This window comes from Hydra vulgaris, chromosome 15 (genome assembly GCF_038396675.1).
Source record: "Hydra vulgaris chromosome 15, alternate assembly HydraT2T_AEP".
NCBI classification, from domain to species: Eukaryota; Metazoa; Cnidaria; class Hydrozoa; order Anthoathecata; family Hydridae; genus Hydra; species Hydra vulgaris.
The window spans coordinates 19,542,640-19,566,435 of record NC_088934.1 but is presented as its reverse complement, the minus strand read 5'-3'; the positions used below and the strand labels follow the sequence as shown (position 1 = coordinate 19,566,435).

The 23,796-nt window shown below is 26.8% G+C and overlaps 1 protein-coding gene and 1 long non-coding RNA gene across 2 annotated transcripts; both read right to left on the bottom strand.

Annotated features, from left to right (window-relative positions):
• Window positions 1–14,270: 14,270 nt before the first annotated feature.
• On the bottom strand, window positions 14,271–22,794 carry LOC136091314 (uncharacterized). The gene is made up of 5 exons (XM_065818727.1): window positions 22,451–22,794; window positions 21,811–22,060; window positions 21,534–21,727; window positions 18,410–19,390; window positions 14,271–14,564 (listed from the first exon to the last, which is right to left on the bottom strand). The coding sequence occupies exons 1-5, from the start codon at window positions 22,763–22,765 to the stop codon at window positions 14,343–14,345; spliced, it is 1,962 nt and encodes a 653-aa protein (XP_065674799.1). The 5' UTR covers window positions 22,766–22,794; the 3' UTR covers window positions 14,271–14,342.
• On the bottom strand, window positions 16,351–16,699 carry LOC136091315 (uncharacterized). Its single transcript, XR_010643898.1, has 2 exons — window positions 16,596–16,699; window positions 16,351–16,512 (listed from the first exon to the last, which is right to left on the bottom strand). It is a non-coding gene; the product is annotated as an uncharacterized LOC136091315 (long non-coding RNA).
• Window positions 22,795–23,796: the final 1,002 nt, after the last annotated feature.

Below are 23,796 nucleotides of genomic sequence, written 5' to 3'. Positions count from 1 at the left end.
AGTATGCTTTGAGTTAGCATGGGGAAGACTAGTTTTGTTGATTTTCAACTTATAGAATTAGATATTAAACAATGGTATTTTTAAAAAGTAGAATAGTTGGACTTTATTACTGAGTAGTTTATAAATATGCTGATTAGCTTTACTACTGTGTTTATTGCTGTCAAAAATTTAGTTGTACTTCTAAGATAAAATTAATGTCGAAGTCTTTGACGAAGATATGTACGAATTTTTTCTAACTTTCCTTTCATTTTAGTTTTTCATTTATCTAGGCTCTTGCCAAATTTCATCGAATTTCTAGTTGTCGCAGGTAATTTTTTTTTAGTCGCACTGTTGGTACCTAATTTTTATTTAACCAATTAACTGAAGTCAATTAACTGAAGGTTTGACATGTTATTTAGTTCATCTAATTTGAAATATGACAATTTTAAAACTTATTTTAATATAACGCTAATTAACTATTTTTAATGCATTATTTTAAATTTTAGTTTAAGTTAATAAATGTTAATACATAAAAACTTTAACTTAGCTAAAGATGATCCTAAAGTTTCCTAGTTGCTGCTTTTGCAAACTTCAAGATCATCTTTACATACCAATTTATAGTATAATCAAATGAAAAATATGTATAATTTTGTAAATTTTTTATACAAAACTTATACATATTTTTTATTTCATATCAGATATTTATAATAAGTATGTATAACTACATATTTTTATTTGATTTGCATCAATTAAGTTGCAATCGATAAGAGTTGCAAGCTCTATGGAAATGACTGCATGGCAACTTTCTGGCTACGGGCAAAATTAGACATAAAATTGTAAAAGGTGATTCACAAGGTTTTGTAAATTTTTTAGACTATAAATTACCACAAGGTATCATTCCAAGGATTCATGAAAACCGCCTTCGTTTTCTTTTTAGTTCTTGTATTATTCTGATAAAGCATTATAGTGACTTTAAACAATATCTTAAAATTGGAACAGTAAAGTGAAAAAGTTTGCAAGCAACTCTTTGAAAAGCATTTTGTAATACAACTGCAATCAAACAAATGTTTGTGCTTGAAGTGTTTATAGGAATATAAATTATAGTATAAGAAAACTTCTTACTCCTGGGTGAAAATGCTTTATGTAACATCAGAGCATGAAATTTTTAATCATGTTGCTGGTATCCAGGTTGTGAAAAATGTTATACAAACAGTTTTTGTTTTGCAGACAGACTAATTTCTAAAATCGATTAAGCCAAACATTTTAAAATCGGTAATATTTTTATGCCTTTCAAGATGATAAAACTGATATTGAAGCTCTTGACAACTGCATAAAATTGATACAGCTTGCTGCGGATGTTGTTTCTGGAGAGTTGCAATTTTATTAATTTGATAACGCCACAAAGATATAGCCTTCACTTTTCACCTGTTTTGAATTTTAAAGTTTGTAACAAATTCTTCTTTTTAACAATATTAATATTTTTAAATTAATTAAACAGTTTATAATAAGTTTCATATATTGTATTATTGTATTCTACTTAAGAAAAATACTGCAAGTATTGTAGCTTGCCAAAAGCATACTGCAAGTGTTGTGACTTGCCAAAAACATACTGCAAGTGTTGTGACTTGACAAAAATTTACTGCAGTGTTGTGACTTGTACAAACACACAGCAAGTGTTGTAACTTGCTGAAAATATATAACAAGTGTTGTGATTGTTAAAAATTTTTGATAGACGGCTTTGGCTTACCATGATGTGGTGTCTATCGTTAAAAATGATTGTTACAGTGCTTTCAGGAATTTATAATTTACAAGAATTTTAATTATATAAATTTTCAGGAATTTATTATTTTAATGATTAACTAAAAGCCAAGACAATATTTTCAAAGAAAGTCAGTTTTTAAAAAAATTATGAATTACCAGTTTTTGACAATAATTCCTTAATTATATTTTACTATTTTTTTATTTTGAAAACACTTTTTTTACTGCAATTGACTAATTGACAAATAACAGTCCTTCAATAAAGGTTCCAGAGTATTTTAGTTACTTGTATCTGCAACTAATTAAAAAATATATTTTAAAAATTTATTCAGTTTTTTTACTTTTTCAGGTTTGGAAAGGGATGGTAGGGGGGGGGACGTGGTTGGAAAAAGCCCCCTTCCATTATGACTGAGCATACATTGACGCAGTAAAATATGTTTTATACTTCTTTATTGTTTATCTTTTATGCTTTTAAATACAAAACTGATATATATATATATATATATATATATATATATATATATATATATATATATATATATATATATATATATATATATAAATATTGATTTTTAAAGTGTGTTAAAACATTATCACATTAAAAATTGACTGTATCATGCTAAAATTTAAGACCAACTTCCAAACGCCAAAAATGGATGAAAAAGATATTTTGTTTTGATGATTTATAATAGGGTCATTGCACCACCTACCGCAGCTTTAAGAAAACTTTTAACTTCAAAATTTCTTAACTCCAAAACCATAACAGATTTTTATTTAGGGTTTTTGAATTAATATTTTATACTCAATTATTAACTAAATTATATAATTCAAATTTGAGTAGAGTTATTTTTTTAATGTTATTTTTAATTTTTTGTAAGATCTAGTACGTTTCTTTACCTACCGTGATAAAGCACCACCTACCGTAATCGATTCTCCACCTACCGTGTATGAAAAAAATCGTATATTTTAATTTTACTTTTATATATTTAAATCCAGAAACAAATACATAAATTTAATATGATTACAAAACAAAGAAGACATTGGTTCTAAAATTATCCACCAAAACTTTTTTCTGAATTTAAACTTTTTTCTTTTTAAATTTTTTTTTAAAATATTTTTTTTTTGTCTTTTATTTTTATTTTCTTTTGTTACAGCTTGTTTTCTTTTAGATTTTTCTTTTTTTTCTTTTTCTTTTAGTTCTTTTTTTTCAGCATTTTATTTTTGCGTTCAACTTTTTTGATATCATCTTCTTCCTGTACATTTTCTCTAGTTACTTGAATCTCTAACCATTTGGATGAAGTTACAACGCTCGGTAATCGTTCAACTTGTTTCAGCCTTTTTTGTGATTGGTTGTTTTGGCCATAGAAGAAAGTCGTGTAATGGGTTTACATCTTTTATTATTTGTTTATTTGAATCTGATGGATCTGCTGCTGATTTACTTTCACCGGATTTATCAATTATTACGCTTTTTCTAAATTTGCTAACATTACTAGATACAATTTTATTTTGCGTACTGCTAATATCTAAATACGATTCTTTATCGATTTCATTGTTCAATACATTATTTGTTGGCTTCTATTAAATTTGTGGTTTGTTTGGAGCTATCGTTAAATTTAAGTTTTTTCCAAAAATTAAATAATTCTCTGAAGTCAGTTTTACCTCCCCATTCTTTATTTCCAGTTTTTTCAAACTGTAGCAATACTTCAGGTGCAACGTTGTTTTCAAATAAGTTTCCCACGTTATTATGGCTTGAAAGATTCGTTTCATTATTATCAATTTTGAAATTCAATTTAACACGTTGAATTTCTTTTTTATAATCAATATTGTTCACATTAAATGGGAATATTCCTGTCGACCTAAATCCGTTAATAATATTTTTTTTCATATTTGGATCCATAATAAAATTATTCAACAACATTGGTACATTTTCTTTGCAAATTTCATTAAAATCGTTATCCAATTTAAATTGCCGACAAAAGTTCTGCCATTTTTTTTTCATTGGTCCGAAAACTGACACATCTAATGGTTGTAAGATGTGTGTAGCATTAGGAAACAACGAAACCAAATGAATACTTTCCGAAGAGCAATACATGCTGAGCTCTTTAGACAGATGCGAGCGATGTCCATCCATGAACATTTATATAAGTAATTGTGTATTAATAGATTTCAAATATGGTACTAACACATTTGTGAAGTACTCATAATAGCATTCGGCGGTCATCCAGCCGCTGTCACTTTTACCGAGTCCCTAACCTGGTGGTGCAGCAGCAGCAATAGTTTTTAGCATTCGAGCATACTTGTACAATGTTAATGATGGTGCAAATTCACCAATTGCATTTACGCAAAATAGAGTTGTAAGGTTTTCCTTATCGCTGTTGTTGCATTCTTCATAAACATTTCTTCCTCTAATGCCAATTACTTTTCCAGTTCTTGGTGCTAACTCAAAACCATTTTCGTCTTTATTAAAAACACGAGATGGATCATTAAGGTATTGCGCATCATCGCCAAATAATTCATACACCTCATTAAACTATTTTCTTATCGATGCTTCAGTTATAAGACCTCTAGCTCAACAGAAACACATTGCACGTCTTATAAACTTTAAAGACCGTTTTACTCATGCCAGGCCTCTCTTACTTGAAATGAATATTTTAAATATATATCAGCTAAACGTTTATAATATTTTATGTTTTATGTATAAATGTAAAACCAACGATTCCCCTTCTTCCTTTCATAACCTATACTCAATAAAAGAAAAAAACAAGTACAATCTACGAAATGATAATTCTATTCGACTACAATTTTCGCATACAAATTTTGGTAAATCTTGTGTTTCTTTCCGAGGAGCCTTTCTTTGGAATAAAATAGTTTTGAAACATTTTGACTTTTCTCATGAATGGACTTATACCTCTTATAAAAGGAAACTTAAGAAAATCATTTTGTCTATTGATAATATACTTTTATACTTTTAATAGGAAATTTATTTGAAAATTTCTATTTTTTATTTAAATTATGTTTTTCTTCTAATATTGTTAAACACAGTTTTTTTTTTATTTATTTTAAAATATGTAACACGTAAATTTGTAACGAGTTTGCAGCGGTTCTCGACGACAAGACCTTAAGGTCTTCTACGAGTCTCCGCATTCTTTTTTTTTATTATTTATAGTAAAAATCCTCACTTGTAATTGTTTATATTATCATATCTTAACTTGTATTTTTATAAATATTGAAGAAATGTAAAAAAGAGTTAAAAAAAAAAAAAAAAAAAGCTCAACTAATATGCTCTGCTCGTTTTTGCGATGATTCCCTATGACAACGCATTAATTTATAAAACCAGTTTTTACTTGGGATATCACTATTTTTTGTACCGCCTTAATAACTTTTTTGTTATCGCAAAACCCATGTTGGCGCACTGTATTAACCAAGCAACTAATTCATTCTCTATTTCTTCTCCAGGATATGATTTAAAGTCAGAGTTTTGCCGTTTGGGTTGGCTTTTACCAGATAATTTGTCGCGTAAGGTACTTTCAGGAACATTAAACTTTTCGCTGACACATAAAATTTTTTCACCTTTATTTAAAGCTCTAAGTGCTGCATGCAGTTGTTCTTCTGAATACAAAAGCTTTTCTCGAATATTTTTTTTTTTTTTTGAACCCTGCATCTTTCTAATCGAATTCATTTCACATAATAGATAAAGTATAAAAAAGATATCAAATAAATACTCCCTAGGTTTAAATTACCTTTAATTGGTAATTGAGTTGAACTGAAATGCTTTTTTAGAGAGAAAACTTCACAAAATAAAACGCGTCCGAAAAAATGTTTTTATAAACCGTAAGTGCTGACTATTATGATTTTTGTAATCACCTACCGTGTAAAAGATTAAACAATGTTATACAAAATATACTGATATTTTTTGATAAAGTTTAAAATATTCAATGTTTTTACAACTATTTTAAACTTTTAACAAAAAAATTATATAAGTTTTAAGCCGTAAAAAAACTAGACAAACTTTTTTTTATTGTTAAAGATTTTCTTAAGAAAGCAATAAAAAATCATTTGCGGGTAAAAAAACATCTCAAATCTTTAAAAATATATCTTTTTAAAAATTATTTATTAGTGAAATAATTTAGTATTGTAAAAAACAATACTAAAAAGATAAATTAAAAAAAAAAAAACATAAAAAATTTACTAATTTTTTCAAAAACCACGGAAGGTGCTTCTTCACGGTAGGGTGTGCCATGACCCTACATTAATTAAAATTTCATTAGCCAAAATTAAAAAAAATCTTTTTTTATGTAAAGGTGGATGGGGGGGGGGGGAACACGCCCTTCCCATAAATCAATGCAAAAACCCTTTATATATGTAAAAACTTGTATAACATAATTTTTTCATTGTATACTAAACTTACTTATGTTAGTAATGATAAAAATATGTGTAAAAAAAACTATTTTTGATACTAGGGAGTGTTAATTCATCACTTCCACATCGACTTCTAACTCTAAGATACACCTCTCATAAAGATTATTGGTCTGGTATAAAATTATAATCACTTTTTGTATTTTAAAATTTTTAATTTCTTTTCAAAAACATTTTTTTATGAAAAAAGTGTTCAGTATCATACGGGTAAAGTAGTGGTTTGGTGCCACCTCTGTCCATCTGATATGCCCGGTGGTTAGAGCTTTACGTAAGTTTCTAGCCCATTCTTACACCTATCTTTTGATACCAAGATATTTGTATTTTGATAAGAACAAAATTATGACAATTTAAGTGAAGAAAAACATAATTTTGACCACAGTTTCTTCAAAAAATGCACATATTGAAAAATCGGTCATAACCGATTTTTCAATATGTGCATTAATAACTTTTGAACAAATGATTCAATTTTGATAATTTTTTCACCTTTTACAATACTGAATTAATTTTCTTTCCAATGATATATAACAGTATTGTGTTCAAACAGTTGGAAATTTTTATCCTCATACATAATTTAAAGTATATTAATTTTTATGTTTAAAGTAAATTAATTTTTATTTTTAAAAATTAGAAGACAATATTCTTTTCAAAGGTCGAAAGGTCAAACTCTTCATAAAGTTAGTGTATATCTCCAAAACCCTTCAATCTCACACGGTCAACTATATGTTACATGTTGAAGAACAAGATCATTTAATACCTTACTTTAAAGGAAATCTGTTTGCTTTTATAATATAAAAAACCATTTCGTTTTATCCATAGTTTTTTTAAAGATATTAAACATTTATTACAAGATGTGTCATTAAACAAATAAGGTATTATTTTATAAATGCTTCTAATAAATATATTTTTCTTGATTTATATATTTAGTTATATTTATGTGTTATTTATTATGTGTTTATATGAGTTAAGGTTATATGGGTTTATATTTAGTAAGTGTGTAAATATCTTGTATATATTAAGTGTTTAATGCGGAAGTGCATTTAAACAGTTCACGCCTCCTTCCTTACCGTGACGCGAAAATTGTCCAGAGCTCGTTTCGAAACTGGATCTCTTGCTTATAAAGCAAGCGCTCTAACCACTGCGCCACGGCCGCAAAGAATGTTGTCCGTGTCAGTAAAATGGTGCATTGTCATGATGAAACACATAAATTAAATCTGTTTGTAGTTAGTGTAATCATAAAATGTGTTGAAAAAATATTGTTGAAAGAATATGTTTAAAAGATGTATAGTTTTTTAATATTTATAATTGTTTAAATATTTATAATTTAAAGTAAATTTTATTGGAGAGATATATACTTCGTTAAATATTTATATACTGTTGCTTTTTAAGTAAACTTTGTTAAAAAGATATATACTCTGATCCTTTTTTGTTAACAATTTGTATTTTGTTAATCTAAAAAAATAAATTGCTTATAAGATATATAATCTGTTCTTTTTTAACAGTTTATGCTTTTGATGATAAATAAATTTTGTTAAAAAACGGGCTTCCTATTAATTAACATCTCCTCCCCGTTTAAATATTTATAAGTATCATTTATTAAATGTTTAATTTAAATTTATTGTTTTTTTTTTTTAAAGGTAAGTATACAACGTGTTATAACACAAGTTTTGGATACTTTCATTAAATTTTTAAGATTTTAAAAATATATATATATATATATATATATATATATATATATATATATATATATATATATATATATATATATATATATATATGTATACATACATACATACATACATACATACATACATACATACATACATACATACATACATACATACATACATCCATACATACATACATACATACATACATACATACATACATACATACATACATACATACATACATACATACATACATACATACATACATACATACATACATACATACATACATACATACATACATACATACATACATACATACATACATACATACATACATACATACATACATACTTATATATTGCAAATCTTGCATTAGTACATTTTAATGTATTAAAAGAGATTTTATGATGGAGAATTACATTTCACTGTTCAATGCTAGCAGTACTTACTGAGCAGACAGACCTTATAATTTTATCAATTTGCATTATTTGAGTTTTTATCTGTAAAAGATTTTTAATTATTTTTATTGTTTTTCATTATCAAATACTTATAATATTTTGTCAATAATTAATAAGAACTACCTTTAATATATAAAATTACTCAGTTAAAAAGATTATATAAATTTATTTCTAAATTTAGTTTAAGTTCTTGATAGAAATATGTTATCTTTACACATTGCTCAATTATTTTGAAACATCTAATTTAAATATGGCTAATAGTAGAGTAGAATATAGTTAGATTATTATATTATGCTCTTTTTTATTTGCTTACACTGTATTTTAGATTAGTTTAAAAAAGAAAGTTTAAAGTTCAATCTAAAAATTAATGCTCAACTTTTATTACTTTAGGTATCTTTTTTACACACTCCTTTAATCCTTAATTGTGTCCGATAATTTAAGAAGTGAAATTATTAGACTTTCTTAAAATGAAAGAAGCCCGGTTAGCCGAGCATAAATTGTCGTCAAAATGAAAGAGATGAGCCTAGGCGAACAGAAATGGATTGAACACAAAATGAAAGAAATCAGGCTAGGTGAGAATTCAATAGTTATAATATGCATTGCATAGCAAATTTAGTTGTTATTTTACTTCTTTAGTTCTACTACTTTAGTGCTCTACCAGCTATCATGTTAACTTGGTCTACTGTTAAAATATGGTTTTATTTTAGTAAACCTTAATTATTTAAAATTTGTTGTCGCAATCAAGGAAAGAATAATTTTATTTTCTGATCAAACTGCAAAACTTGCTTGCACCGATAGCTATTGTGTTTTTGTTATTTTGTGTAATAGCTAACTGTCTTTGCAATAAATTTCTTTTCTTACAGATTTTGACTATTCTTAACAATGCTCAAGAAAAAGCATCAGCAACAGGTAAATTGGTTTGTATTTTTTTTTCATTTTAGACATATCTTTACAATGCTTATTGAAGATCAAATAGAGGGCCCACATCTCATAAGGCATATAAGGTGTGGACTTAAATTAAGGGCAAAAGCTCCGCCCCCCATCCTTTTCTTTTTCAAATATACAGTATTGATCCTGTAGAAAGTAAAGTATGAGGAGAGTGGTCGGAAAAAAAACAAGCTGCATCTATAATTAGCATTTTTGTAGTTGGTTAATCTACCGATTGGTAATTGATAATGCAAATTTAGTTAATTTTTTTATGTAAATATATACTTTTCTTTATGCATTTTATTTTGTTATTATGTATAAATAAATTGATTTCCAGTTTATATATGCGGTGTATTTTTTCCATTTTTAATTCAATTACTTTTTTAAGATTAATCTGATGACGCGTTTGTTCAATATAGACATACAGTTAAAAGTTTTGTTAATTTGGTAATAAATGTGTTAATAAAAATATCTCTAATCATATATAAATAAATATTTTTAATAATATTTAAAATATCTTTTATCTTTTACTTGATAATTTTATTGCGGCAATACTCGCTTAATTTTGATTTATATGAATTTTTATAAAGCATATATGTTCCGTTTTGTAGAGTTTAATAAGTCTTGTTTATTTTTTTTTAGTTTTATTTAGGTGCCCCAAGTTGTCCTTACTATTTTATCACAGAGCACCTCGGATGAGCATTTAATTGGAAGTTCACGCCTCCTTCCTATCCGATGTCGTAAAACTTGCCCAGGAGAGTGAGGGGGTGTGAACTACAGATCCATTGTGTCTAAGGCAAATGCGCCACTGCTGCTCATTAAACAGTGTTAAAAGATAAATCCTTTGGTTTTTACACCTAATTTTTTTTTTAAATCTTTTCCAATTTTCTAGAATACAAAGTAAAACAATTATAAAGGTCTATAGATATCATATACATATCATATATAAAGATATTATATGCTATAAAAAACGAAAGGGAGAGACCTTTTTAAAAAGCTTTTCAACTTTTCTAAAAACATAAAAACACCGTAAGAAATTTGTTGCGCATATATCATGGTAGAGTTTAAAGTTTTAATATGCTTAGTAATAGATTGAGTGTATGCATTAAAGAGACAACTTTGTTGTTTTTAGAAAAAAAGATTTTACCTGGAAACTTAAGTTTTTATTTAAATTAACAGGGGAAAAGTCCTTATAACAGGGATAATCTTTTCCGGATATTTCCGGATTTTTCTCAACTTTTAGTTTTTTAGGACAGCCAAAACGTTTTCCATACATATACTACATGATTAAGAATATATTTTTGCAATATATTTGTTTTTATTATATATTATAAAATAAAAACAAATATATTGCACCTCCATTTTTATATATATATATATATATATATATATATATATATATATATATATATATATATATATATATATATATATATATATATATATATATATATATATATATAAGCAGCATTCAAAATTTTAAAACAATTATAGTTACTTTGATTTTTACAATTAACAGATGAAATTAAATGCATATAAACATTAGATTGTTTGTCACTTCTAAGATGCTCATGAATGTTATTTTTTAAAACATTAGATAGACTTTTTTATGTCCTTATCAAATCCTAGCCATGTGTTGTTGGTTTTATACGTTCTATCAATTAAACAACGTATTAGACTAATTTTATAACAATAGGGAACAAAACTGGAAATTTTTTGTAAAAGACCAGTATATGTTTTTTTGTGATAAACTGATGTGGAAAGCGAAACAGACTTATTGACAAGAACATCTAAAAATGCAGTTTGATTATCTTGTTCTTTTTCCATAGTAAATTTTCCATAGTAAATTTTCCATAGTAAATTTTAAGTGTTTATGTTGTTTATTAAGATGTGTAAAAAATTCCTCAGCTTCAAACTCTGAATTAAAAAAAGCGATAATATCATCCACATAACGTTTATAGAAAATCGGTATGGAGGAAGAGCAATTACTAACCCATTTTTGTTCGTGAAACCCAATGAAATTATTAGCTAAAATTGGCGCTAAAGGAGAACTCATGGCAACGCCATCTAATTGATCATAATATTTTTTTAATTGCCGTTAAATAAGAAATGAGAACCGGATGTTGAGATTTGAAGTAATTTTTTGAACTGAGCTTTAGAAAAATATTTAAGCACGTTACATTTTTAAAGTATAAATCAGTAGCTATATTTATAGTTTCATTAAGTGGAATATTAGTAAATAAGCTTTCAACATCATAGGAAACCATATATTTGTTAGTTATATCAACTTGTTTTAATTCCTCAACAAAAGCAAAAGAGTCACAGGTGGAATAATATTTAGGTATATAAGGAGACAATAAATCAGAAAGATATTTGGCAAGTTTATAATTATATGTCCCGATTGTTGAAATAATTGGTCTATAAGGTTTATATACTGGTTTATAAGCATTTAATTTCACCTGTTAATTGTAAAAATCTAAGTAACTATAATTGTTTTAAAATTTTGGATACTGCTTCTAACAAAAACCAATTGAAAATTAAAGAAGCACTCCATATTAAATGGGAAAACCCATCTTTAAAGAAACCAACTGTTAATTATAATATAAATTTGTCAAATCTAGTTTTTTTTTTTTTTTTTACTTTACTTATAATTTTTTTTTTTTTTTTTTGTTATTGCGGTATCATAATTTGTATAATAATTTTTATTGGTTTGTAACAATTCTATTTGTCTGTTATTATTTCTCTGTTATGTCTTCAAATTTTGATTTTATATTTATATCCAGAGTTTTAAATTGTAATTTTATCTTTTGAAAATGTAGTATGTTATTTACGAAACATGTCAAGATTAAAAAATATCGTGTTTTTCTTTAAAATATGTTCACATTTATTGCTATTGTGTTGCTCAAGAAAAAGCTTATTTTCCATATTTATGCTCAAATCAGTGATTCCGTCACGATGAAATTCTTCATATATTTTCTCTTTTTTTAAAATTATTGATATAAAATTATTAAAATGGTTGATGTGGAACAGACTTACCATGACCAATAATATATTAATATTCAGTAATAATTATACGGGTCGGGTAAGTCCGTTATTCCAAATATTTGAGTCATCTCATGTTTTTTGAAACTATTTATACCAATGGTATTAAATTAACACATTTCAAGCGGGTTTTCTAAATATTTAGTCTGGTACTGATATTCAACTTGATGATAAATAGCGATTCGTGCAACGTCTACCGAAACGTTAGAAGTTTTTAAAAGTTGAATAAAATAGAAAATTTATTTTATACGGTTTTTACGGGTCATGACAGCTAGTAGAGAGTAATTGATGGACCCTTTTATCGACATAATAGTCTTTATTATATCTATAACAGAGATAGAGATACTATAAATGCTCTTAAGGTGATTACGTTATCAAGTCAGCACATTTAACACACAGAAGAGAAAATTATTTATTATAAAGTTTAAAAACTTTTACATTCCACCTTTTTTTTTTGTGAAATATAAACGGAGGAGAGCCATAATAAGCTCCAGTAAGTCGTAAAAAAAATTAAAAAAAAATTGCAATTCCCCCACCCTCTCCTTCTGTACTATTGCAAAGTTGTATGACTTCTTATTTAAAATTTTATAACTTCTTATTTAAGAAGTTATAAAATATTGATCAATATAAAACATTGATTGTTGAGCGTTGATCGCGTACTCAAAGTCAAGATTTCTAAGCCTACCGATTTCTTCCACTAACTAAAAGTTTTTAAAATAAATAGACTATTAAGGAATAAGTATATAAATAGTAGGTGCGGAACTGACCAACAATGATCCGTAGTTTACGGGTCATGACAGCTAGTACGTATATATGCATAAGTTATATATATATACTTTTTTTTATTTTTTTTTATTTTTTTATTTTGCCGTTTAACAAATTTGACAGTTTCCATAAATTTACAATTAAGTTAATGGCCGGAGCAAGAAGAAGGCATAATTTGTCTTATCGACAAGCACCGTGTTACAATTTATAATTTTTACAAAGTTGCTTCAAGAATATATAACATAAAAGAAAAATTAAATGAATGTTTACAAAAGATATTTAATAAATAAAGTAAAATATCGTTTAATATATAATATCATAAATAGATTGAGTAAAAGTAAGAGTTAATATATAAAACTTTATATATATTTTAAGTAAAATATATAAAAGATAAAGTAAAATATCATAACTAGATTAGGTAAAAGTAAAAGTGAATATATAATAACTTTATATATATAAATACGCACAAAAAATAAAATAAAAAGCGAGAAAATGTGATTTTTGATAATGATTATTGTCAAAAAATTTTAACCTTTTTTTTTTTTTTGTTTCGAATAATTACGAAAATACGAATAATTAACTTGTTTTTCAGTTTTTAAATTATATATCTGATCTGTTTTGAAAAGAAAGACTTATAATAATATAAACCAAAATCTGCGTTTAAAAAAAACTGTTTTGAATCAGTTTTAAACTGATGAAGAGATTTTTTCCGGAAACAATGTTTGGAAATCTTTTCCACAAAAGTGGTCCGCGATTCTGAATTGAATAAGAAACTTGTTTAGAATAAGATTTTGGTATAACAAAGTTGTTAGCGGAAAATCTTGTAGCATATTTATTGGTGTATTACTTTAAATAGTTGTTTTATACATGAACAGTAGAACAAGATGGATATTAAGTTTGAAAATATTCAGGGCACCAATTACACGTAAAAGAGGTTCACAAGGAACCGCTCTACCTGATCCAAATATGATCCTAACAGCATGTTTTTGCTTGCTATAAAGCAAATCATATATATAGCAAATCAAGATAGCAAATATTTTATTTTAAAAAAATAATAACTAATTAAATAATATAAAAATAAATTTGCTATATAGCAAATCAAGAAGAATCTTTATTAAGAACGATCTTTTTTTTAATTATTATTATTTCTTTAAAAAGCCAACGGAAGTGTGACTAAAAATATTTACGCGTAACCTGTTAATAAAATTATTTTCGTGAAACAAAAGAGTCAAATTGCAAAATTAAAATAACGTAATTCCTAAAAATATTTTATTTTTCCAATTTGCAGTATTAAAAAAAAAAAAAAGTCTCATAAATTGCTTCTTGTTTATTTCATTTCTCCAAAGAAAGCGACAAGGTTCGAAACATCGGTTCCAAGCCAATACTTAACTCTGAACTCTATAAAAACACCGTTGTTTCCTTGAAAATCAAACATTGAACGGAGACCACTACCATGTCGAACAACTTGCATAAATACCATAGGGTAATTAGGATAAGCGACGTAATAATCATTCCATGCTTTATACACACTTTTATATGCGTTACTATTCTGTAAATAAAAAAGTTATATAAAACTAAATAAAAAAATGTTTTAGGTTTTAACAGTTCCTGTAATTTTATTTAAAATTTTGTTTGCAACAGAAAAAAAGATTATTGTGAATTATGCACACAAAAAAAAGAAAGTGTAACACATGCTTAATTCTAATTTAAGAATTTGTGTAAAGTATGCTTTGTTTCAAATATTATTCCAAAATCACTAAATATATTTACTTTTTATTAAATGTTGGTAGTCATTGAATAACTGGAAATAAATAAAGCTTTCCTTGATTTATTTCCTTGAGTATAATGAGCAAGAACATCCAACTTATCTAAAAGATGGTTGGCATTGTTGTCATCAAATCCATTTTCATGGTATCCTCTAAAAATGTGTAACTTGAGTTTGACTATTGTTCATCCCCATTGCCATAGTGTTGATAATAGTTTTTCAAAAATTACAACTATTCCAATTAATGTCTACAACTTAGGTAATGGAACTAAATTTTCTATAATTGTGTCTATATCCTCTTTTAGATATAAAACTCTTAAATTAAACAAAAGTTTATAATCAGTCAAAATCTTTGATTTTGGTATTCTAGTTTTTATGTATTTACTGCAATGACAATCAAGGGAGCCAATAGTTCGTTTTTCTCTACTATCCAAAAAACTCTCTCCTTCTCACAACAAGCAACTATATTTTCCTGCATGGTTTGTAATGCCAAACATTGAGTTTGCACACTTTAAATTAAATGCATAATATTTTTGTTTGTATTGTCATAATATTTTTGTTTGTTTATGCGACACAATGGTCGCAAAAAGTGACCAACGGAGCCGTCCAGTTACGTAGACCTGGGAGATGTGAAAATAGAAGTAGATTGTAGATGATGTCAATGGGAGAATCATAAATGAATGTAAAGACTATTTTGTAGGAGGAATAAAATTTTAGGACTCAGGGATAGGGTGAACAATAACTCACGTTCTAGTCATCCTAACAAATGATAAAACAATGGTCTACGAGTAAACAAGTCAATATAGATCCGCTGGTTTATTAACCGCAACCATGGTTAAAAATATCGCACCATTCAAAAACAATAAAATAAAATAATTAGATAACAAAATATTAAGTATAATGATAAAAAATGATAGTACGGACAATATAAAAAGAAGAAATAGACTAATAAATGTGGTACTATTTATGTTCTAAACTCTAGATAATAAATTGAAAACTGATAATCACCTGTGTGAAACAAAAGTATATAAATGTCGTTAATGTAGCAAATTCATAATATAAAGCTCACAAAGCGCTATAATACGTGGGTGAAAGAGGTAAAAAAATGTTGGTGTCATGATAAACAATCAGAATTAAGTAGTGGATAATGGTGATCTTCCTCCTAAGGAATGCACTGCGATCACCAATGACGTTTCGGAGAGCCCGAAGCCTCTACTAACGCCACTCGTCTGGGGCGTGCCCTTGCAACAGATCTCACCACCTGCACTTTACATCATGCTAGTCAATATTGCAATATAATAGGACTACACTACAAAAGCCAAAAATCCCAATCCCTATCCCAGTTTTTAATACAGCTCCAACATTCTTAGAGATCTCATGAGGATGGTAAGAGATGCGCGTGGTGTGAATTTAAACAAATATGTAATTACATATAAATATCATGTACACTAGAAGAGACAAACGTGTACACATGCATGTATGCGCATGTACTAAAATAAACAATTTTAATGTATAGAAATAACACAAAGCAAATAGAAAATAGTAATTAATAATTATGAGTAACTTACCGTTTCTTTTATGGCTGAGATGTGTCTTATAAATATAATAAGTAAATACCACTCATAAACATTGAAACTAAGTTAAGATGGTTTATGATTAGAACAAAGGTAGTTAGTAGAAGATATGGTAGAAAATGTGGTTACTCCAGTAGTATAAGAAATATAAATCTTGCCTGATAAGTAAAAAAATAGCAATCACACAAAACAGACTCAGATAAATTAAAAAACGATTAGCCAAAGATAAAAAAATACAGACTTATAATCAGTAGACAGATAATAGTGAGAAAATAAACTGATGAGACAATAAATGCGATTTCATACTAATAGCTTATAAACACTGAAAAATGTAACGTAAAAAAACAGTATTGTTGATAAAACGACCAAAAGAACGTTAGTGAACACTCAATAGTGCAAACGACAACAAACTAACTTAGCGACGTCAGATCAAGAAAACTAGATAGAAACCAAAAACCTAATGAGATCGTGATATGTCTAAACTTATCTAGTAGTATAGTTCAGTACATTCCAACCAAGTATACATTTGTTATAAAAATACGCTAATGTGGAAAATTATCGTGCTGTTATGCTTCTCACAAATATACGGTCTCATTCACACGTTATAACACAAATCTGAATAAATATACAAGGATAAGGTCAAAAAAAGATTATGAACAAAAGTATATGATAAAGAACGAATATTAGGTATACTGATTTTTGAGACTGTTGATGTCTACAGGTGTGATGGTGTAGTGCAATAGTATGTAACGTTTGGTCGTCTCGTATGTTCTCGTTATGTTTTCACTTTAAATTAAATGAATCAGAATAATTAATATTTTGAAGATCAAAAGGATCAACTTGTTTCATGAGATTTACTTTATGTTCAGATATTTCTATTACAATAGTAAAAAAAAACAACAACGCTAATTTCCAGAATCATCAAGGTCAGGTTGGTTGCTAGCATTATCATATGGATTAAAAACATTCATTCACCCACCCAAACAATGCAATATAAGAACAAGGTTTATAATACCTACTCTATAATCACATCAATCTTTAAAACTATGGGCAATTTCGACGAAACTAATAAATGATTTAACCGCTGCAAACTGAATTGGCAGCATAAAAACCTGACAATATATACAGAACTTGACAACCTCAATGAACGGCTTTACTCTAAAAAACTTTCTCTGAATGCCAATATTAGTAAATCTTTTAATCCTATATATGTACAGTTATGTAAACCCAGCATTTTTTTTTTTAATCTTGGTGTTTTATAAGAAAAACAGCAACGATCATTTTTTATTAAATTATAAAAAAATTACACTTTTGATAAGAAAGATTTTTGAGGTACATTATATAAACATTTATTAAATTAGTAATTTTTAAATCGCGCTTTAGACTTAAAAAATATAAAATGTTATTTTTATTATTCGTGACGCTTTCTAATTATGTAACTTTTTCACTTCTTTTACTTGCGTCCTTTAAATGTATAAAATAAAAAACTTTAAATTATAGACACGCACACTAATAACGATAGTTTTATTGATGACTTAACCATGTCATGCATATTCATTTATTTGTTAACTGCTCAAACTACCCCTACGGGATAAGTTAAATGGCTCGATAAACTTTAGGCAATATCTTTTAAAACAAATCAAAAAATATACTTTTTTTTGTATTTATATTTTAGCAGGTTAATTATTTTTCTAATAGTGAAGAAATTATGTAAATCTGACACCGTTTATGAGATCTGTTAAATTTTGTAAAATTAACTCATTCAGCCTCGCCTTACCCTACAATTTTAACTTTATCGTCAATTTTTTTTAAACTTACAGAGAAAAGTATTATCTAGTTAAGATAGTGTTTTTTAAAGTGCTGAATTAAAAGTAAATAAAAAGGAATATATTCACAATTTTGAGAACATATTCCATTATTATGAGGATATGATATCCTCATTATATATATTTTGTTATCCATTTATATTAAATCAATTTATATTAAATTTAAAAAAATCTCATTGCTAAGCAACAATAAAATTTATTATAAATAAAAAAACATGATAACACTTACATAATTATCAACATAGCCAAGAAGATCACTTTTAATTTTGTCAATAGCAGTATTTATTGGAGTTCTAGAATTCTTATTTGCCCATCCAACAACGAGATTTCGTCCATGTTTTTTATAAAAGTGAACGTAATTACCTATAGCAGCATGTCTTGAATTTTCAGAATCATCGTACTCCTTGTAGGCATTTACAATAAAATTATAGTTTGTATACTTTTCTTTTAAGTAATTGTAAAGATACTTAACAAAATTAGTATTATCAAGCTCTTTTTGTTCTAACATTCTTTGTTCTATATCTTTAGACAGGTCGTCAAAATTAGCAATACTGGCTTCACAAGTTGGTCCACTCCATCCATTTGTACAATCACATCGAAAATTACACTGTGTATCAATAACATCTTCACAAACTCCATTGTTTTTACAAGGTTTGCTTAAACATTTTAAATCACAACATTGAAAATTATTTGTGCTTGCAATGTCAATGCAAGCTTGTTTTCGTGGAACGCAGTTGTCATTAATTCCGCATTTTTTTTTATCTGCTAAACTGCATTCTTCTATACCCAACGATCTTTTTTCATTGATGCAATACCTATTATAAAATGGCATAAACCAATTCAATATTTCTTTATATTTAATATTAGGAAGCCTTTTCATGTAATTCTTGGTGAAAAGATTAAGTATAGGACTAAGTTTCATCGCAATTGGCAATGGAGATTCAAATTTTTGTTTTGACCATTCAAATAGATCTTTTGCTGGTTTAGACCCGTAAGACGTTATAGACTCTCTTTCAGCTCCATTGATGCTATAAATGTCTGATGACATATCAATGTTGTTGCAGCTATCAGATGATTTACCAACACCAACTCCGGCAATTGTTACTAGTAAACGCTGTTCATTGCAATTTTGTATTTGGTCATCAGTACTATTTCTGAATTCTTTCTGAGTATATCTTCTGGTAACAGCAGTTCGAGCACCCATTGTAGCCTTGAAAAAAAAATTTTTATATTGATAAAGTAAAAGTAGTTATGGCACCGTAATTATTTTGTTTTATTAAGACAAATTTTTTTTTCTTTTATTTATGTTTAAAATGAAGGAAAAAAATTCAGGTGCCTGCAGCCTACTTAAATATATACATATATATATATATATATATATATATATATATATATATATATATATATATATATATATATATATATATATATATATATATATATATATATATATATATATATATATATATATATATATATATATATATATATATATATATATATATATATATATATATATATATATATATATATATATATATATATATATATATATATATATATAGAACCCTTAGATGTTGTCCGAAAGTTTTTTCGATATTTTGTTGACAAAAAGTAAAAATTAAAATGCAAGACTGGAATTTTTTTTTTTTAAAAATGATAGACTGCCTGCCCCAACCAAACCCTCAGTCGATGTAGCAGCACTCCCTTGCGGGTCAGGCTATTTGTCAGTCGATGTAGCAGCACTCCCTTGCGAGTCAGGCTATTTGTCAGTCGATGTAGCAGCACTCCCTTGCGATTCAGGCTATAAGATAGTCGATGTAGCAACACTCCGCGCATGATTTACAGTAAAAAAAATAAAAATAAAAACATTTTATTAAAAAAAAATAAATATAAAAACATTTTATTAAAAAAAATAAAAATAAAAACATTGTTTATATTGTTAAAAACATTCAAAATGTTATAAAAACATTCAGAATGTTTTTAAAAACATTCTGGTCAATTAAATTAGCGTTTTTGTGGTTTTTTTAAAAAACGATTAATTTGTAATTAAATTAATGGTTTTTACTTTCGTCCAACACGGAAATGTTGGACGAAAGTCAAAAGTAATTAAAAGTGACGTATGTGTTGGCGTAAGAATCATTTTTTTCCTTCCGCTCTTCCCAAAGCCAACAAACTATAGAACTATATATATATATATATATATATATATATATATATATATATATATATATATATATATATATATATATATATATATATACATATATATATATATATATATATATATATATATATATATATATATATATATATATATATATATATATATATATATATATATATATATATATATATATATATATATATATATATATACTTATATTATTCACTTCTCTCCGATAAGATTAACGGATTTGTTGTTTTTTTGTCCAGTGAAACTTGTTTTTTTTTATTGTCGAATTAAGCATACTCTCGAGACGACTTAAAATTGCTTTGATGTTTGCGGCTCGATGAACTTCCATTTGTTTCATACTTCCATGGTTAAACTTAATGGAGAGATGAGAATGCGGTCCATGTTCTGGAATTCTGACTTAGTAAACTTTCTTATTACAACTTACTTTTATCTTTTATTAAAACTCAATAAACACTTTTTTATTGATTCTTTAAAAAAACACGTTTGATTTTGCCCTTTTATGAACAAAGTACTAAAGAAAAAAGAGGCTTTTGCTTTATTTTTATTTCCACATAAACTTACATCTTTTAAAGTTTTAGTTTTAAAAATTAAAAACTTGAGGTTTCTTTTAATATTTAAACTATTCAGCTGGCACATATTCGAAGTTAAAACCTGGTTATGTTTGTCCCAATGCAGTCGTAAACAAAAAACACTTTTTTAATAGGCTGTTTCACTCAAGTTTAAAGCGTGTTTTATAAGGTTATAAAGTCACTTATCACTGGTTTCACATTCATTACGGAAATTTAGAATAGTATTACATAACGTTTTCGTAACGGTGAAACCATTAATGTTTTAACCGGTATTTTGGTAGTAGTAAATAATTAGTGGTTTAGTATTAAATTAGTAGTTTAGTAGTAAATAATTAGTTGTTTAGTAGTAAATAATTAGTAATTTCGTGGTATAAAAACACTTTTTTCGACACATTCTATTGTTTTAGAGGGTTTTATACATGCAACAGAAATCATGTATAAAACCCTCATAAGTAACTTTAGTTTGAGTTGTGTCAGCTGAGCAAAAACACTTTTTTTTCGCTCAACTTTGTACCCATGCTTTTTGTTTTTTGCTAAAGTGCTCTGTTTTTACCCTTGTACACTATTGCTAAAAAAAGGTATGTTACCTGTTGAAGGAAATGTGTACCGAATTCTCGCACGAATTTTCTAAAAGCTCGTTTTTGTTCTTTTTTATCTTTGTTTGTAGCATCATTTAGTTGTGTTAAGGCATCTTTAAAGCCATCGCTAAATGGTGGTGGTTGGTATGAACTTATAACAACGCTATATGTCGCACAAGTTGCATCGCGTAATGTCATCACACCTTCACAGATATATATTTTTTAAATAAACTCCATAAAAAACTTTATTATTTAATTTATTTGAAAAATAATCAAGTAAATATACCTTTAGTACTCTCAAAAAATTTTTTGTTGTTTTTGTATTCATTACTTGATGAAAACGAGGATTGAACCAAAGGTGGAATTTTTGTAGTGACCGATCCACTAACGCCACCTTTTTCTACTTTTCCTTTAACCTCAAACTCAAGATTTGAAGTGAATGTTCCCCCCTCTGAAGATTTTGATTGAACTTTTTTAACATAGTTCTGAAGAGTGGTTATTGTTTCCGAACTCGATGTCAGACTACATTGCAAAGTCTAAATAAGATTTTTATAAGTGTTACAACTTGAATATGATAGCGTGTTCTGCAAAAACAGAGCTTTATGTGTTTAAAGAACAATTAATAAAAAATGATTATCTAACTTTATTATCTTTTATTGTCAGGTTCCCTTACCAGGAAAAACCAGTATGGTTCTTCCTGGTGATTCTAGGGCTTTGCTGTAGAAGATTTTAAATTTAGTCATGCAATATTGCATAAAACAATTAAAAACTCAAACTCATTTACTTGCTCATTGCTGTAAACTAAGTTAGTAAAAAAAAAAAGAAACGTTTTTCGTTTAATCATGGTTAAAACAGCTATTTTTTTAATTTTATCTTTTGTATTCTCGGAAGTTTGTAAAATAAATAAATAAATTAGACAGATATACCTGACGGACGGTAATTCCACTCTCGAGTGCATAAGTTCCATCAGCAGTTCTAGTAACAGGAACAAAGATGTAACCTGTAGAGAAGCCTGGATCAATAGATTGAGTTGTAGTAAACGGATTTCCTTTAAGAATATTATATCCTGTCATTATAGAAACAATATTAGGATATGGTTCGTGACTTGGATCACACCAATCAGCATTGCAATATGTTGGATTAATTTTAATGTTTTTTTCCTCCGACGGATTGGATGAGGGTGGATTTGTTTCGGAACACATGCTTGGATAAGCAAGCAAGAATATAAGAAAATGATGCATTTTTAAAACTGTAACGATAAGTGATAATAAAAAAAAATAACATATGGAAATAGTTTTTAGTAAATATTTAAACGCATGTTTTAATAATATTAAATTTTGAAACGAAATTTTAATAAAAAAAACAAAAAAACTTAGGTGAATGTATGTATATATATATATATATATATATATATATATATATATATATATATATATATATATATATATATATATATATATATATATATATATATATATATATAATAAGTTAATACCAAAAGTGATGGTTTGTAACTGCAAGAAAATCTATAAAAGCTTGATAAGCGGTCAATTGAATGCCAAATGCAATTTAATGTTATGAAATGCAAAGTTATGCACATTTGTCATAACTTTGCCTTTCATAACGTCAACACAAAAAAACTTCTTTTTTGGTGTCGAGCAAGCAATAAGTATTTTGTATAGCATTTTGATTTCAAACATTCTCATTTTTATAAGTCAATTTTTACCATCACGTCAAGATGTAATGATATTTGGGTTCAAACCTTAACCATTCCTAATATTATCATAAAAACCCTAACGTTGTGTTATTATTTATTTATTTGTTATTATTATGTGATTTGTTTTTATCTTACACACTACAGAGATGAAAATCTCTGAGTTCGTTAGACTAATATTTTGGTAAAAAGATTTGAGTATTTTTTTTACTGTTTTTTTATTCAGTTATGAGAAAAAATACCTAATCTCATTTAATTGAGTTTTATGTAAAAGTGGGGTTACTTTAAGTCCGGCTTTAAGTAACTCCATATCATAAATAAAATCTCCAATCATTTTATTTATATTAAATGGATATACTTTATGCCTATTTGTTTTGGTGAAATGATTTATATATTAATTATTTTTATTATTATTATTATTGCATTACTATTATTGTTATTATCATTATTGTTATTATTAACATTGTTATTCTTATTAAGATGCTAACTCCTAATATACTTCAATTAATATCATTCTTAATCCATTGATAAAGATTTTTACTTGTTGTGATTACAAGC

Coding starts and splice junctions, on each gene's coding strand:
- LOC136091314 (XM_065818727.1), bottom strand. CDS start 22,765: ATGCATCATTTTCTTATATTCTTGCTTGCTTATCCAAGCATGTGTTCC. Junction 19,391..21,533: donor GTACACATTTCCTTCAACAG/GTAACATACCTT, acceptor TTTTTTTTCAAG/GCTACAATGGGTGCTCGAAC. Junction 14,565..18,409: donor TTGGCTATGTTGATAATTAT/GTAAGTGTTATC, acceptor TTTTATTTACAG/AATAGTAACGCATATAAAAG.